This window comes from Oryza brachyantha, chromosome 12 (assembly GCF_000231095.2).
Source record: "Oryza brachyantha chromosome 12, ObraRS2, whole genome shotgun sequence".
In the NCBI taxonomy this organism is placed as follows: Eukaryota; Viridiplantae; Streptophyta; class Magnoliopsida; order Poales; family Poaceae; genus Oryza; species Oryza brachyantha.
The window spans coordinates 1,445,455-1,462,270 of NC_023174.2; the positions used below are offsets into that span (position 1 = coordinate 1,445,455).

General features: G+C 47.0%; 5 protein-coding genes across 6 annotated transcripts; 4 read left to right on the forward strand and 1 right to left on the reverse strand.

Annotated features, from left to right (window-relative positions):
• The first annotated feature begins 2,413 nt into the window (after window positions 1–2,413).
• LOC107305401 (cytochrome P450 94B3-like) lies at window positions 2,414–4,001 on the forward strand. Its single transcript, XM_015843008.2, has one exon. It carries the CDS (start codon window positions 2,506–2,508, stop codon window positions 3,979–3,981), a length of 1,476 nt encoding a protein of 491 aa, XP_015698494.2. The 5' UTR covers window positions 2,414–2,505; the 3' UTR covers window positions 3,982–4,001.
• On the reverse strand, window positions 3,925–6,086 carry LOC102717204 (phosphoglycerate mutase-like protein 4). Its single transcript, XM_015843009.2, has 6 exons — window positions 5,913–6,086; window positions 5,695–5,745; window positions 5,476–5,586; window positions 5,261–5,392; window positions 5,095–5,170; window positions 3,925–4,332 (listed from the first exon to the last, which is right to left on the reverse strand). Exons 1-6 carry the CDS (start codon window positions 6,057–6,059, stop codon window positions 4,124–4,126), a joined length of 726 nt encoding a protein of 241 aa, XP_015698495.2. The 5' UTR covers window positions 6,060–6,086; the 3' UTR covers window positions 3,925–4,123.
• A 2,192-nt stretch (window positions 6,087–8,278) lies between these two features.
• Window positions 8,279–10,297, forward strand: LOC121055997 (F-box/kelch-repeat protein At5g26960-like). 2 transcript variants are annotated; one of them, XM_040529567.1, is made up of 2 exons: window positions 8,279–9,699; window positions 9,935–10,297. In XM_040529567.1, exon 1 carries the CDS (start codon window positions 8,377–8,379, stop codon window positions 9,640–9,642), a length of 1,266 nt encoding a protein of 421 aa, XP_040385501.1. In that variant the 5' UTR covers window positions 8,279–8,376; the 3' UTR covers window positions 9,643–9,699; window positions 9,935–10,297. The 2 variants fall into 2 exon arrangements, with proteins under 2 accessions (XP_040385501.1, XP_040385502.1); XM_040529568.1 differs by having other exon boundaries at window positions 9,946–10,297.
• On the forward strand, window positions 9,645–11,631 carry LOC121055967 (putative RING-H2 finger protein ATL69). The gene is made up of 3 exons (XM_040529359.1): window positions 9,645–9,725; window positions 9,935–10,077; window positions 10,667–11,631. The coding sequence occupies exons 1-3, from the start codon at window positions 9,645–9,647 to the stop codon at window positions 11,292–11,294; spliced, it is 852 nt and encodes a 283-aa protein (XP_040385293.1). The 3' UTR covers window positions 11,295–11,631.
• Window positions 11,632–13,477: 1,846 nt separating this feature from the next.
• LOC102722066 (probable carboxylesterase 17) lies at window positions 13,478–15,011 on the forward strand. Its single transcript, XM_040529785.1, has one exon. The coding sequence runs from the start codon at window positions 13,549–13,551 to the stop codon at window positions 14,752–14,754; it is 1,206 nt and encodes a 401-aa protein (XP_040385719.1). The 5' UTR covers window positions 13,478–13,548; the 3' UTR covers window positions 14,755–15,011.
• The last annotated feature ends 1,805 nt before the right edge of the window (window positions 15,012–16,816 follow it).

Genomic DNA, 16,816 nt, shown 5'->3' on the forward strand with positions numbered 1-16,816 from the left:
GGTATTATTCAGCCCAGTAAGAGTTCCTTATCTTCTCCTGTTATTCTTGTTAAGAAAAAAGATGGCACTTGGCGTCTATGTGTTGATTATCGCCATCTTAATGCCATGACTGTTAAAAGTAAATACCCTTTACCTGTGATTGATGAACTTTTGGATGAATTGTCGGGCGCTAGTTGGTTTTCTAAGTTGGATTTACGAGCCGGATTTCACCAAATCCGAATGGCTGAAGGTGAAGAGTATAAGACAGCATTTCAGACTTTAAAGTCTGCTCTCTTGACTGCTCCGGTTCTCGCATTGCCTGATTTCACTAAACAGTTTGTCTTGGAGACCGATGCTAGCAATACCGGTGTGGGTGCAATTTTAATGCAGGATGGTCATCCAATTGCTTACATTAGTAAGGCTTTGGGACCACGCACCAGTGGCTTGTCTACATATGAGAAAGAATGCCTGGCAATTTTGCTTGCTGTGGACCATTGGCGTTCATATTTGCAGCACGGTGAATTTCTTATCCGAACTGATCAACGGAGCCTCACTCATCTGGATGATCAACATTTGGTTACTCCTTGGCAACACCGTGCTTTCACTAAATTGCTTGGGTTGCAGTACCGCATTGTTTACAAAAAAGGTGTTGAGAACAAAGGAGCTGACTCTCTTTCTCGCCGTTCTCCTGATGGCATTGCTGAATTGTCTGTGGCCTCTTCTTGCCGTCCTGCTTGGATTTCTGAGGTCATTTCTAGCTATGATTCGGATTCCCGTGCTCAACAATTACTTACTGCCTTAGCATTGCAACCCGATTCTGTTCCTCATTATTCTCTCAGAGATGGCATTATTCGTTATAAACAACGCATTTGGTTGGGGAACTGCGAACCTCTTCAACACCGTGTGCTGTCCGCTTTGCATTCGGCTCCTCTTGGTGGACATTCTGGCTTTCCGGTTACTTATGCACGTGTGAAAGGATTATTCTCCTGGAAGGGTTTGAAGAGTTGTACCCGACGATTTGTTCAGTCCTGCTCTGTTTGCCAACAAGCTAAACCTGAACGCTTGAAATATCCCGGTCTCTTACAGCCCTTGCCAATTCCTTCTTAAGCTTGGCATACTGTTTCGATGGATTTTATTGAAGGTCTTCCTCTTTCTAGTCGGTTCAACTGCATCTTAGTGGTTGTGGATAAATTTTCCCGATATGCTCATTTTGTTCCTCTCGCCCATCCTTTTATAGCTCCCCAGATTGCCTCTGCGTATGTTGATTCTATATACAAGTTACATGGCTTGCCAGCTGCTATCATCTCGGATCGAGATCGTATTTTCACAAGTCATTTTTGGCAAGAACTTTTTAAAGCTGTTGGTACTGATCTTCGCATGAGCACGGCCTATCATCCTCAAACGGATGGCCAAACTGAACGTGTTAATCTATGTTTGGAAGCTTATCTCCGTTGTTTTGTTCACTCGAAGCCTTCTCATTGGTCTAAGTGGTTGGCTCTTGCGGAATTCTGGTACAACACTTGTTTTCATTCAGCTTTGGGTACTTCTCCATTCGTTGCTCTGTATGGTCACGAACCTAGGCATCTGGGCATTGATTCTGTTGATGCTTGCTCTTTTTATGATGTGCAAACTTGGATTTCGGAGCGTGGTACTATTATTCGTTTGCTCCGACAACATTTGGAGCGTGCTCAACAGCGGATGAAGGCCCAAGCTGATAAGAATCGTTCCGAACGAGTGTTTGCTGTTGGTGATATGGTCTATTTGAAGTTGCAGCCGTATGTTCAACAGTCTCTTGCTCGTCGGGCCCATCACAAGCTGGCTTTCCGGTTCTTTGGCCCTTTTCGCATTGTGGCTCGTGTCGGTGAAGTTGCATATAAACTGGATCTCCCAGCTACCAGTTCAGTACACCCAGCCTTTCACGTTTCGCAACTCAAGCGGGCTGTCAGTTCGGGTGCTCCTGTTTGCCCTGCCATTCCATCTACTTGGGGCGATCAGCAAGTGCCTGTGCAAGTCCTGGATACTCGGCATCAATCAAGGGGTTCTGGACTTGTGAAGCAGCTTTTGATCCAGTGGGATAATTTACCGGCTTCGTTCGCTACGTGGGAAGATGAGTCTGCTGTTCGGGTTCAGTATCCAGCTTTTTGGTCTACTATTCCTTGTCCAGCCGTTGTCGATTCTTCGAGTTCTTCTCCAGATGGCCTGCCTGAGGCTTGCGGTCAAGCCTCTTTTCAGGGAGGGGGGGGGGGGGGGGGGGGGAATGTTAGCAGCCCAGTTGGTGATTCGCAGCCTAAGCGAGCATCAAAGGCTAATCCAAAGTATCGTGGGCCCGATTGGGTTAGTAATTAGTGGGCTTTAGGCCCAAGAGCTGGCTGATGTAATTGTCTATAAAATGTAATCCGTTTAACGATGTCTGGGTATCGGAACAGAACACAGAACTCGAACCTTCTTCTTCCTTCTTCCGTATTCTCTCCTTCCTCTTGGCTGTTCCTTCCTGATTGCTTCTCTCTCAAGTGAGACGTTAACAACATGTCGTACCAGCTCACCAGAACACTGGCCAAGAAGAAGCCCACCACCCATGGCTTCAAGGCGCACCCACTGCTCGGATATCTCCCTGCTTTCCTCAACAACAGCCACCGCTTCCTTGATTGGTCGTCGGAGCTCATCGCCGGTAGCCCGGAGATGAGGATGGGATTCTGGATCCCCGGGATGCGGACAGGCTTCGTCACTGCCAACCCGGTAGACGTCGAGCACATCCTGCGCACCAATTTCCCCAACTATCCCAAGAGGGAGCACGCCATTGGCATGCTCGAGGATTTCCTCGGCCATGGTCTGTTCAACTCCGATGGCGACCAGTGGCTCTGGCAACGCAAGAACGCCAGCTACGAGTTCAGCAAGCGCTCCCTGCGCAGGTTCGTCGTCGACGTCGTGCAGGACGAGGTCGCAAACCGACTGCTCCCTCTGCTCCGCCGCGCCGCCGGTGATGTCGTCGTCGACTTGCAGGATGTGCTCCAACGATTCGGTTTCGACACCATCTGCATGGTGGCGTTCGGGCACGATCCACGTTGCCTAGCCGACGGCGGGGTCCTGGAGGAGTCCAAGTCGGAGTTCATGCATTCATTCGCCGAGGCACAGGACCTCGTCATCGGCCGCTTCATGGACCCCATCGGGATCTCATGGAAGATCAAGAAGATGTTCAATGTGGGAACGGAGCGCCGACTCAAGAAGGCCGTAGCCGACGTCCATGCCTTCGCCATGGACATTGTTCGCGCCCGGCGTCAGAGCGCGTCCGTGGAAGACAGAGACGATGTCTTGTCTAAGTTCGTGGCGAGCGACGACTATAGCGACGAGGTCCTACGGGACATCGTCCTTAGCTTTCTCATCGCCGGCCGCGAGACGACGTCGTCGGGGCTGACGTGGTTCTTCTGGCTCGTGTCATCCCGGCCTGATGTGGTGGTGCAGATCGCCGACGAGGTTCGCGCGGTGAGGAAGGCGACCGGGACGCGCCCCGGCGAGCCGTTCGGGTTCGACGCGCTCCGGGAGATGCACTACCTCCACGCCACGCTCACCGAGTCGATGCGGCTGTACCCGCCAGTGCCGATGGACCCGCAATCGTGCGCGGCTGACGATACGCTGCCCGACGGCACGTTCGTCCGCGCCGGCTGGTTCGTGAATTACAGCGCGGACGCCATGGGGCGGCTCGCCGCCATATGGGGCGAGGACTGCATGGAGTACAAGCCGGAGCGGTGGCTCGGCGAGGACGGCGCGTTCCAGCCGGCGAGCCCGTTCCGGTTCACGGTGTTCCACGCTGGGCCGAGGACGTGCCTGGGGAAGGAGATGACTTACGTGCAGATGAAGTCCATAGTTGCTAACGTGTTCGAGGAGTTGGTGGTTGACGTCTTCAAGGAGGTCGCCGCCGGCGGCGTGCCGGAGCACGTTTTCTCGGTAACACTGAGGATGAAGGGTGGGCTACCTATGAAGATAAGGAGAAAGACGGAAGCTTAAATCCATACAGGTGGGGATCCCCCGGGTGAAGAATTAAAAAAAAAACGGATAGTTTCTCTGTGAATCGAAATCATGAAGTGGTCCAACAAGACCAACCGATTGCTCCGATGGTTGGTTGGATGCACTATGCAGATGCGCCGTCTCAGTTAAATGCAGTCTTCGGAAAGCTGACTTTCTTAAGATGGGCGACATCTCCAAACTTCTTCAGGATCCAATGGCCAGTGGTGCTAGAAATGTGGAATACACAGATCGAAGTGTTGGGGATTCTCATGCGAACTGAGCTAGTTGGATCGGCATGCCTGCAGAGTTCCTCAATGCTTGCGCCATGGGTAACCACGATCACTCTCTCCCCTGCCACACGGGGAAATTTTAATTTAGATATGTTTCATGAGCAACTGCTTGAATGATTTGCTAACCATGATAAGAGTATGCAGGTGCATTCTGAACATTTTTCCCTTTCCACTGATGTACTACCTCTATCTCTAAATGTTTGACGTCATTGACTTTTCGACACATGTTTGACTTTTTGTTTTATTATTTTTTAAAATATGTGAAACTATATATATGCATAAAAGTATATTTAACAAGAAATAAAATAATATATAAATAATTAATAATTTTGTAAATAAGATGAATAGTCTAACTTATATAAAAAAGTCAACGGCCTCCAACATTTAGGAACGGAGTGAGTATTTCAAGCAGCTAACTCACTAAGCAAATTTCACTGTGTGTCAACCATACTAAGGCCCTGTTTCTTTTAGCTTGGGATTATTATAATCCAGATTATTGGGAGTAAGCTAAAAGAAACAGACAACTTATTGAATTAGTTTATTATAATCTAGAGCTCAGCTTATTATAATCTGATAAGCTCATTTAGATGAGCTTTTTCTAGCTTATTGGGTGAAAAATTAACCACCATGCCACCCAGTTTCTCTTTAGACTTGCAAACCAAAAATCTAGGCTCTAATAATCTAGGAAAGAAACAACTTACAATTTATTCTACTACAGATTATAACAATCTAGCTTATAATAATCTGACGCAATAATCTAGATTATAATAATCTTAAGCTGAAAGAAACAGAACCTAAAACCGGAGTGAGAATTATTGCCTACCCTTGTGCTTGCTAGCTATTGTGTTCAAGTACGAAACACAGCGGTCAGATAGTTGATCAAGGCTCTCCCCACCACCCTGCCAAAACAGAGTAGTGTTCAAAACATAACTAGTACTATTTTATTACGAATAAGAAGTTGTTGAGAAAATTAAGGATGAAAAAATCACAGGGATTTCTTGGCTTCTGTCTTCAGATGTGAAAGCCTTGTAAGCATCAGGCTTGCTTCTGACGGCATCGTCAAACGTCAGGCCATGGAGATCTCCCATGTGCCTTTCTCTTAGCGCTGGATTCAACACTAGCTGAAGCAAATGCAATGATGAGAAGCATAGCAAGTTTACTACTGGAAATGGCACTTGTGGCAGAATAGAATGTATGCACGTACATTGGATACATTGCAGGCAGTAGCTATAGTTTGCGCAGTGTAGGCAGCACGCTTCAAATCAGAGGAGTATACAGCAGTTGGCTTAGCTTCGTTAGCCAACCGACGAGCAACCTTCCAAGTTACAACCAAGTTCAAGTTCAGATATTAATATGATGCAACTCCAAGTTCAGACTAAACCCCGAATTATAATTCTATTCCCTATTTGAAAGTATAGCTTACCATAACAGCTTGCTGTCTGCCAGTTTCATTTAGCTCTATATCCATCTGTCCCTGTGAAAATGAATTGGATGCTCTGTCAAGTGTCAAACTTGAGAAAACTGATGGAAAGACGACGAGAAGAGCATTGGCTGTAAACCAGCAAGTATCATTCTGAAGAAAAATGAAAAGGACAAGCTAGTGACAGGAACAAAGGGATTCAGGGAGAGAAGACCACAGACCTGAATGATGCGTAAGGCGTTGCCGGCAGTCTCCCCATGGCGCACCACAACAACCTTCGCGAAGTCCTCGCCGTGCGACGACGAGGCAGCAGGAGGAGGAGGAACCGGATGCGTCGCTCGATCGCTCGAGGTAGTGGTTGGTGGCATCTACAACCTTCAAGGCTGCTACAGAGAGGGGAATATATATGTATCTGAACTTGTGAAGGAGACTAGCTAGTTGCATGTAATTTGCAGCTTCCAGGAAGCCACACATGTGATGCTTTCTGATGCCACCTGCTCTTACATTCTTTTAGGCTTGTTTAGTTCCAAAATTTTTTTCCAAAAACATCCTATTAAATTTTTAGACACCTAAATAAAGCATTAAACATAGATGAACCAAAAAACTAATTATATAGTTATGAAAGAAATCTTGACACGAATCTTTTGAGCCTAATTAGCCCATGATTAGCCATAAGTGCTACAGTAGCTAATATGTGCTAATGACGGATTAATTAGGCTCAAAAAATTATCTCGCGGTTTCTAGGGTAGCCGTGAAATTCGATTTTTCCGTTCGTGTCCGAAAACCCCTTCCGACTCCGGTCAAACATTTAATGTGACATTTCTCCTAAAAATTTTCACAATCTAAACACCACCTTATTCTTTGCACTGGTGTTAACCATAATAGTCGAAATATTTTTCCTTGGAACAATTGACTGTCAATCTGGTCTGACTTTGGTGATCTGCATCCATCAACTTGATTAGCCACCATCCTATTATGACAATGTACTTTACCCTTGCTGGTGCGCCCTTTTCATAAAGCACTAATTTTTCCTTTGCAAATAAAGAAGAAGATTTACACGTCCAACTTTAAGACATGGAAAGCAATGGAGTGCAGATTGCTGCATGACACACACTGGAAGCTAGCTTGTGCAGTTGTGCTAGATGGTGAACCGTCCGTTGTGCTAGCTTGTACACACATGGAAAGCAAAGGTTTGTGTTGTTCGTAGTTTGGTAGTTAGATTTTTATCAACATTTTTGTAAAACACATGTTTTTTCTCGTTGAAACATGAGCCCTAATTTATTGGAATGGAATTCCACTGCAACTGTGGTTGTAAACAAACAGGTACTAAAGTGATCAAACTTGCATATCAGCATGGCGAAGTGTAGCTAGCAACAAAACAACTTCTGGGTTGGTCAAGCTAAGCAATTCAAAGAAGGTAACTAATTATAATTGTCAGCTGCATCATTTGCTTTTCAGCTTATAAGCCATCGCAAAAAAAATACTTTCAAATTTTAGAGTCAATTTTGGGTTTTTTTTCAATCTTATCTCATTTTCCATTATTTGATTTTAAATCGTTAATGCCGCGTGTATGCTTGTGCACACACATATATATATAAGCTTTACCATATATTTTTTTATCGTTGATAAGACGTTATGGATTATAATCAATCATAGTCAAAATTATAAGCTATTACGGATTTTATTTTCAAATGAAATCAAATGACTGATGGACCGATAGTACACTAAGAGCTAAACCCATAGATGCCTAATATGTTTGTTTTAGGGTCTGTTTAGTTTAAAAACATTACATCGAATCTTTAGACATCTCGACGGAGCATTAAACATAAATGAAAAAAAAACTAATTATTCAGTTAGGGGAGAATCGTGAAACGGATTTTTTAAGTCTAATTAGTCCATGATTAGACATAAAGGGCTATAATAACTTACATGTGCTAATGATAAATTAATTAGGCTAAAAAAATCGTCTCGCGGTTTCCATGCGAGCCGTGAAATTTATTTTTTCATTCGTGTTGAAAACCCCTTTTGACATCCGGTCAAATGTTCAAGTAACACCCAAAAATTTTCTTTTCGTGAACTAAACATGCCCCTTAGTTTTACACTTGGGTTTGTTGATGAAAAATTGGCTCTAACAATCAAAACATTTTTTTCCATCCTTCTCGCTCTCCGTGTTCGGTGAAGGATTATATGATTTGTGCATGTGGAGGCAAGAGTGATCTTTGTTTTTGTTTGTTTGAGAATGTATCCACTTTTTACTATTATTATAAGACTTAACTTTTAGATTTCTATTTAAAAAGCAATATATTCATGTCTTACAACATGATTAGAAATCCTAAAACTGAATTTTGGAGATAAATTTTTAGGCATCTGTGGCTCCTGCTCTAATACTCGTTTATACAAAGGCGTAAGTTCGAGCGACACAAGCTGAATAACACGACAAATTCAAAATACTCGAATTTTAAATTCAAACCTTCAAAATTTCAAACGAAAGCTACGGCTCCACCAGCGTCGCGATTGCTACGGCCCGTACAAGGTGGGGCACGCGAGCCCATCCGCACAACGACTTCCCCTCCACTCCACTGAGTCCACTCCCACGATTCCCCATGCCCAATCAACACCCACCTCGCTGCTCCCCGTCCCCGGAGCAGCTCGCCGTCGCCGCCTGAGCTCCGAATCCAATCCGCCATGCCGGCCGCCGAGAGCTGCCACTCCCGCAGCCTCTCGTGGCTCGTCAAATCTTGCATCCCCGCCGACCCCGCCCGCCACATCGCCGTCCCCGTCCCCATTCTGGCTCATCCGGCAGTTTGCCCCACCCTCCAACCACCTCCTCCCTCGTCGGCGTCCCACATCTCCGCCCTCCCGGATGACCTCCTCCTCGAGTGCCTCGCCCGCGTTCCCCGAGCCTCCATCCCGCCGCTCCCAGCCGTCTGCCGCCGCTTCGCCACGCTTCTCGCCTCCGATGCCTTCCTCCACCTCCGCCGCGCCCACGCCCAGCTCCGCCCCTCTCTCCTCGCCCTCTCCGTCTCCGACAGTGCTTGCATCGCGCAAGCGCTGCTCCAATTCGACGCCTTCTCTCCCGCGCTCGAGGTCGCCGCGCTGCCCCTGCCCCCGACCCTGCTGCATTGCGGCGGCTCCGTGTTCGCGCACGCCCGCGCGGTCGTGCTGGGCCGCGAGGTCTTCCTCATCGGCCGTGGTGCCACGCTACGCGTCGACGCGCTCACCGGCGCGGCCCGTGCTTGCGCGCCGACGCTCTTCCCGCGGAAGAAATTCGCCGCCGCCGCCGTGGGCGACCGGATCTATGTCGCCGGCGGGTCCGCGCGCACCGCGGCGGTCGAGGAGTACGACCCGGAAGCAGACGCGTGGCGCGTGGTCGCCGAGGCGCCGCGCCGGAGGTACGGCTGTGCCGGCGCGGCTGCCGGAGGCGTGTTCTACGTCGCCGGAGGTGTCGCGGTGTCCGGCGAAGCCGCGCGGGCGCTCGAGGCACACGTGTGCGCCGGGTCGGTGGACGCGCTGCACGTCGCGTCCGGCACCTGGGCGCGGCCGCGTGCTCTCCCCGGCGGCGGCTGCGTCGTGGGGGCGTGCGGCGTCAGCGAGCACCTCTACGTGATAGCCAGCCACGCGGTGGAGCTCTCCTTCTGGAGGTGGTGCGGCGCCACCGGCCGTGGCGGGGACGGCAGAGGCTGGGGCGGGTGGGTGGCCCTCGAGGCGCCGCCCATGCCTCGTGGATCGGTGGGGCTCGGCATGGCGGTGCGCGTGGCGATGACCGGCCTAGGAAGCAATAGGGTGGCGGCCGTGGTGAGCGCGGCCGCCGTGAGAGGACACAACGCGGGCGGCGGCGGCGCGATGGAAGGGATGGTGCTGGTGTACGACATCGCCGGCGGCAAGTGGAGCCGCGCGCCTGACCTGCCACCTGCGTTCCGGCGGGCCGCGTGCGCCGGCGTCGAGTGCTGACAATGCAGGTTGACGTGGCTCCACAGTTCAGCGAGATTCCTGCCATTAGGTTTTTAGGTGGGTGTAGATTGATGCTATGTCAAGTAACATGGCGCCATCGTGGGATTGTTTGTTGAACAACAACTAATTGGATATTTGGATGCCACCATTTTTCTCTCCAGTTGTTATTTATCGTTGCCAGTTCAATTCGATTCAAGTACAATTCTTAACCATTTTATGCAAATTTTCAATGGGATAATCACTCCTTGATGGCGATTGCGATCGTTCTGATCTGAAGCTACCATTTTTTTAGGTGAAAAACAGCACGCGGGAGACTGTGGGGACTGGAGGCTGTTGCCATGGTCCCATAAAACTGATTCGAGTTAGACATGTTGTCTACTTCTCTGTGGCTTCCAGTGATGCCAACAACGTACCGTCTCGACTATCGTCCAGCGAGTGAGTACTTGTGCTCACATTCATTTACAATTATAAGCTTGCAATTTGCATCGTGGTCCTCTCCTACTCGTGTAGTTGTGCGCTTCATAAATCACGATGAACGCTGGACACGACTTTCCCACGTGATTGCACGGTGAGCGCGTTTGAGCAAGAACGAGTATCCAACTGTTTACTGCCGTAACCCTGTAATTACTGCTCCCTCTATCCCAAAAAGAATCAATTCTCCGGTTTCTGCGTTTTACCATCCATCTTATTTAAAAAAATTTTAGAAAATTTAAAAAAATTAGTCACACGTAAAAGACTATTCATTATTTATCATCTAATAAAAACAAAAATATCAATCGCACAATTTTTTTAATAAGACGAATTATTAAAAATTATAAGTAAAATGTAAAAAATTAGTTTATTTTGGGACGGGAGGGAGTAGTTCACCTTCAGTAGTTTACTCACACGGACGGCCACTGCACGTACGCACTCTCGCCATCCAAATTCAGAAAATTTACTCAGATCAGCTTCCTTCCGCGCGTCCTCCATTTACTACCAGCTCCGTCTTTAATCTCATCACGCCATTCGATCTCTCGCATCGCAGCTCGTTGGTGCCACTGACCGACCAGCTGCTGCAACCTGCAACGCAACCCCCACATCCCGGCGGTCTCCCGTTTGCTGCTCGCGCTGAAATGCGCGCGTCCGTCACGTTCGCGCCCGCGTCTTCTCCAGGCGCCTCGTTGCCGCCGCCCGGTGCAGCGGGCGTCGGCGGCGCGGTGTGCCTCGGCTACGGCATCGCCATCTCCGTCGGCGTCCTCGTCTTCATCTCCACCGTCATGCTCGCCTCCTACATCTGCGTCCGCGCCAAGGCCGGCGCAGCCGCCGTGCTGGTCCTCGTCAGCGAAGACGGCGCCGCCCCGTCGGCGCCGCCCGCCGCAGTCGTGGTGCTGGGCCTCGACGGCCCCGCCATCGACGCGCTCTACCCCAAGTTCCAGCACGTCGGCGACACGTGCGCGGCGGGGGCGGTGGCGTGCGCCATCTGCCTCGGGGAGTTCGCGGCCGGCGACGCGCTCCGGCGGGGGCCGGGGTGCGGGCACCGGTTCCACGCGGAGTGCGCGGAGCGGTGGCTGCGCGTGAGCGCCACCTGCCCGGTGTGCCGCGACTCGCCGCTGCCGTCGCCGATGGCCACCCCGCTCGCGGAGGCCGTGCCCCTCGCTGCGCACGCTCGGTGACACATGCACGTGCGCAGCCTCACATGCCACTGTACTTTGTACACAATTTTTTTGCTCTCTCTGCCTCCAATTTTCTTTGCTTCATTCGAAGCATGATCAATGAAGTAATCCTAGTGCATCCGTAGTTTATTACATTAGCACTCACACAGTATGGGGGTTACTACAGGGTTTTGTTCTAATCTGGCATTAGAAGCTTTGGGAAATGGATTAGCGTTAGTGATTGTCTGATAGATGCAATATTGTATTTTTTTCCTAGCACAAATCATCGGGCCGATGTCTGCGGATCTCGGTTATTCACACGGTCACGGCGACGCTGCAAATTTTTACTCCACCAAATTAATAAGCAGCTCGTATTTGGGCCGGCCCAGATATTATGTGTGCGCTGAGGACCGAAAAGTCTAATTAGCACGCGATGGCGCGGCTGCTCTGCGCACGTTGCCTAGAAAGTCAGAAAGTCAGATCAGCCGACGTTAGGCCATGCCCGTTCAGTCTCGCAGTCCCATGTGGGTTTCGGTCATCCAGTGATACATGTCTGCTTCTTGACACAACCTTAACGCAGGCTGACGACATAAGCGCAACTTCCATCCTATTGGTCTGGACTTGGTTAGCGCACGCAAAACGAGAAATATCATTAGTATATGATTAATTAAGTATTTTCTATTTTAAATTTGAAAAATGGAATGATATGATTTTTTTAAACAACTTTCGCATAAAACTTTTTAGTAAAAAATATATTATTTAATGGTTTAGAAAGCGTGCGCACGAAAAAAGAGGTTAAGATTCGCTCATTGACCCTCATGCGAACGCGCCCATATGTGTTGTACTTCGTCGACCAACCGCAAATACCGTCATTCCCTCCCTCTTATTTTTCATGTTGTGTTGCCAATTTCATGTCTGGTAGTTGCATAACCACGTTGTTGTTGACTCTAAATAGCATCATGCCATTTCGCTAACTTCAAAATGCAGAAAAGTTACATTGTGTACACCCAAAGTGTCTTATACCCGCTATTATGGGTGGACAAATATAAATGAGACTAACTATCTGTGACCGAAACCAAAATGACCGAGATTGAAAGTTTTGGTTAGAAAGTTGGTTTGTATTTTCCAGTAACCAAAATTACTCAGGTTAATTCTAATCATCCTTAATTAACTGTAACTAGGGAAAATGACAAATAACTATGTAAATCTTTGTGATTTGGTGCATATATTGGAAGCAAGAGCCATGTGATCAATGGTATCTTGGTAAATTATTGCACTGTATATTGGTTATCGATATCTTGTGCTATTTAATTTAAAAAAATGTCATAAAAGAGGGCAATTGTCATCAAAATTTTATTGTAATTTGCTTGATTTTTTATCTCCTCAAAGCGTCACATATTTTGCTCATTATCGAAGACCAAACCTAACTGGCCGTTGCTCGGTCTTGAGTTTTTTACAATACAATTCAGTCTTCAGTTTTAGATAATTGAATTTCCTTAGAGACCAAAAGACCGAATTGAATTAACTGAATAGATCGAATGCCCATGCCTACCAGCTATGGGAACGAGGACATCTGTTTTCCTTGACTTCGCTGGTGGGTACATGTGGCTAAACCTGATAATACATCTTCATTGTCATCTCTGAAGGTTACTGATGTAGGAAAAAGAGAAAAAAAACTGAGAAGAGTCAAATATATAATAGTCATTCTTTTTTTTATATTATAAGATATTTTGACTTTTTTTAAAATTAATTTTTTTTAAGTTTGACTATTGTTACAGAAAATAAAGCAGCAATTTCAAAATAAAAAATATATGCTCACAGTATATTCAATGTTAGAAGTTTTATTGTTGTAATATTTAGTTAAACTTTAAGAGGTTTGATTTTAAAAAAACAAAACAACTTATATAGTATAAAACGAAAGGAGTATTAGGCTCAATCTCAATAGAATTATATGTTATGTTAGGATGTATCCCATCTTTATCGATTCGATCGATCATAGATAACATTAAAAAAAACCTACATATAACTTCTGACGGACGTTGTCTTTTTTTAAACATTAGTTCTCCAATTTGGGCAAGTAGTTCTGCATTTCTGCACGCTAACTCGCAAGTAATAACTAATGACTAATGACGCTGTACGTGCTTAATTGTCCTGGAAGTTGACCTTGACTCCTTGAACAGCTTAAATTAGCTGGATATGGCCTAAGCTTTATTACTAAAGTTGGAATTTATTAGTAAGAAAAATCATACCGTGATTCTATGCCATTATTTTGTTCATGCATGGACTTCGTGCACTTGCACCGTTGCACGCTATTATTAATCCTAGATCTGTATCTTTGATTGTTCCAACTTCCAACGACATCACAATGGGCTCAATAAGATGGGGTCTGGCCTTCGCTGTGGTGCTATCAACTATAGCTGAAATGGCCTCGACAACCTCCGCCGGGACCGATCCTAACAAGACGGTGGTCGAGGAGGTCACCGGCTGGCTCCGCCTATACTCCGACGGCACCGTCGAGCGGCGGACACCGCCGGGTGCCGAGCCCTTCACTGCCATCGTCCAGCCCTACGCCGAGCCACGCAACGGCGTCACCGTGCACGACGTTACCACGGCCAGCGGTGTAGACGTCCGCCTCTACCTCCGGGAGCCGGCAGCCGTCGTGCCCCGGCGACGGCGTCCTGTCCTTGTACACTTCCATGGCGGTGGGTTCTGTGTCTCTCGTCCATCGTGGGCGCTCTACCACAACTTCTATGCCCCTCTCGTTGGTAAGCTCGACGTGGCGGGCATCGTCTCCGTCTTCCTCCCTCTTGCGCCCGAGCACCGCCTCCCCGCTGCCATCGACGCCGGCCATGCTGCGCTCCTCTGGCTCCGCGACGTCGCATGCGACAAGGATGGAAACGATGGTGCGCACCTTGCTCCGGCGGTGGAACGCCTCCGTGACGAGGCCGACTTCTCGCGCGTGTTCCTCATCGGCGACAGCTCCGGCGGCAACCTCGTGCACCTCGTGGCAGCACGCGCAGCGAAGGACGGCGCGCCTCTCCACCCGGTGAGGCTCGCTGGTGGGGTACTTCTCAATCCGGGCTTCGCTCGGGAGAAGAAGAGCCGGTCGGAGCTCGAGAAGCCGCCGAGCTTGTTCCTGACGGAGGAGATGGTGGACAAGTTGCTGTTGCTGGCGGTGCCGGTGGGGATGAACAAGGACAGCCCGTACACGTCGCCGCTGCTTGCGGCGGAGGCGGTGGCGCACCTGCAGATGCCGCCGATGCTGCTGATGGTGGCGGAGCAGGACTTGCTGCATGACCCCCAGGTGGAGTACGGCGAGGCCATGGTGCACGCCGGGAAGGTGGTGGAGACGGTGGTGAGCCGAGGCGCGGTGGCGCACATCTTCTACCTCAACTTCTTCGCGGTGGAGTCCGATCAACTCACGGCTGAGCGGACAAGCGAGCTCATTGACACCATCAAGGCATTCATTAACAGGCACTGATCATCCTCCCAGCTACTACGTGATTGCCAAGGCACCATGCCGTGCATGTATCATGTGATACTCCGTAATTCGTACGTACGTACGTGCCAGTCCAAATGGCATTTAGCCAAGCATTCGCCCTTTGATATATATGTCTGATACGATATGTTTGTATATTTTCGAATTTCATTTTCTGTATGTTATTTGTGCCAAATTTGGTTGGTTTGGTGAATGTACGTTTCGTACTAGCTAGTTTCAAACTTCCAATTCCTGAGTAATAAAATTGAGTATATGTATATTGGCATCAATATTTACACACGTTTTGTTTACAAGAATAGGATTGCTTAATTAACAAGGTTTTTTTATTAAAGAAGTGATTTTTATTATGAATTGAAGCGCACTTCAGCTCGTACCCTGAATGTTATCTTAAAAAGAGCTTTTTTACCGTCCTTAAAAAAATATCTCAAGATATTATCCTTTTTAGTGTAAAAGGTGTAGTACCTTGAGATACATTGTACCTTGAGGTACCAAACATTTATACTAAGGACTTTTTATCATTTTTGAAAAGTACCTCAAGGTAATAAGAATTTTAGTACAAATTTTTGATATCTCAAGGTATCACAATTTTTACATTAAAAAAGATAGTATCTTAAGATACTTTTTCAAGGATGGTAAAAAAGCTATTGTAATAAAATTTTTGGTTTCTTTTTTACTTTCCAAGGATAGTAAAAAATCCCATCTTAAAATGATTGCTCGTCTTACCATTCTTTAAGATACCATATTATTGGCCGGCGTAACAAAATAATACATCTAGGTACCATGTACTCTCAAGATATTAAAATTTTACAATAACAATTGATAAATCATCCTTCTTTTCAAGGACAGAAACATATCTCTTTTTTGTTAGTTCATCAATAGTATGATGTTCTACATATAGTTTGTATGTAGAGGCATTTTACAGTCCTTGGAGGGAGGAGTTAAGGTGTCCAGTATTATGTCTTAGCTGCCCGTTACACGTAAAGTAACAACTGAAAATAGTTGGTATCACCTGATACCTCATGCTCGATCAATTGCATTCTGAAGTTGGGAAGATAATTTCATAATCCATGTCAACCCTTCCTTCTTCGCTCACTCTCGAGCCAAATGTCGTCGGCCGCTGTCTCCTCGATCCAGTCCTTGTCATGCGAGGCTGCAACCTCCTCCATCCCAACTCACAGGTTGACAGGTTGTTCTCACAAAAAAAAAAAAAAAAACTCACTGGTGGATCCCAATGGCTGCATCTACTCTACTTGAGCACCACTAGACGCCCTTTGATCATCCACTCCTTATTACCGGGGCACGGACGCCGGTGTTAGCCGCCATCTCGTCCACTCCAACTAGCTTATGGATTTATCATGCTCATTATAATGCATGGATGGCAAGATAATTGTGCTATAGTCTAGCTAGGTGCTCAATGATGCTCCGGATAGCTGAGTATATTGTTGTTCCTATGTTGTAACTCGGTAGGTAGACAACTCTAGAGGGAAACAGTTTTTAGCACATGGATGGACCCGTATGCTTGCATGTCATCTAAATAGTTACTAAAAAATATAAAAAAATTAACCAGATAGATTAATATAAGTTATATCACCCCACAAACATGCAAGTTTAAATTCAACTTCTACAAGCTGTAGAAAAAACAAACTAAACTGAAACTAAGTATATGCATATTCATAATTATTTTTTTTATTTTTGCTATAACTTGTAGAAGTTGAATTTAAATTTGCATGTTTGTGGAGTGATATAACTCATATTAATTGATCTTGTCAATTCTTTTCATATTTTTTGATAAATATTTAGATAACATGCAAGAATGGATGAATATCATCTATGTGCTAAAAAAACTTCCAACTCTAGAGGCCTTGCTCACAAATGTAATTGAACTATTGACTTGGGGGTGCCACAGGCAGAGAGAAAAGATAAAAATGAGGACTAGTCATGGACATTGTTTATAGCCGAGTGACAATCATGCTCCTATAGTGTAAATGGTCATTTGCATATCCTGGCATCTCATGCTTAATCGTATTTATTTAAGGATGATAAA

Excerpts from the sequence above, each read along its gene's own strand:
- LOC107305401 (XM_015843008.2), top strand. The coding sequence starts at position 2,506 with ATGTCGTACCAGCTCACCAGAACACTGGCCAAGAAGAAGCCCACCACC.
- LOC102717204 (XM_015843009.2), bottom strand. The coding sequence starts at position 6,059 with ATGCCACCAACCACTACCTCGAGCGATCGAGCGACGCATCCGGTTCCT. Across the intron at positions 5,587-5,694 it reads GCAGACAGCAAGCTGTTATG|GTTGCTCGTCGGTTGGCTAA; the intron begins GTAAGCTATACT and ends GTAACTTGGAAG. Across the intron at positions 4,333-5,094 it reads AATAGCTAGCAAGCACAAGG|GGGAGAGAGTGATCGTGGTT; the intron begins GTAGGCAATAAT and ends CCCGTGTGGCAG.
- LOC121055997 (XM_040529567.1), top strand. The coding sequence starts at position 8,377 with ATGCCGGCCGCCGAGAGCTGCCACTCCCGCAGCCTCTCGTGGCTCGTC.
- LOC121055967 (XM_040529359.1), top strand. The coding sequence starts at position 9,645 with ATGCAGGTTGACGTGGCTCCACAGTTCAGCGAGATTCCTGCCATTAGG. Across the intron at positions 9,726-9,934 it reads GTAGATTGATGCTATGTCAA|GTGAAAAACAGCACGCGGGA; the intron begins GTAACATGGCGC and ends CCATTTTTTTAG. Across the intron at positions 10,078-10,666 it reads TCTCGACTATCGTCCAGCGA|CTCGTTGGTGCCACTGACCG; the intron begins GTGAGTACTTGT and ends CTCGCATCGCAG.
- LOC102722066 (XM_040529785.1), top strand. The coding sequence starts at position 13,549 with ATGCATGGACTTCGTGCACTTGCACCGTTGCACGCTATTATTAATCCT.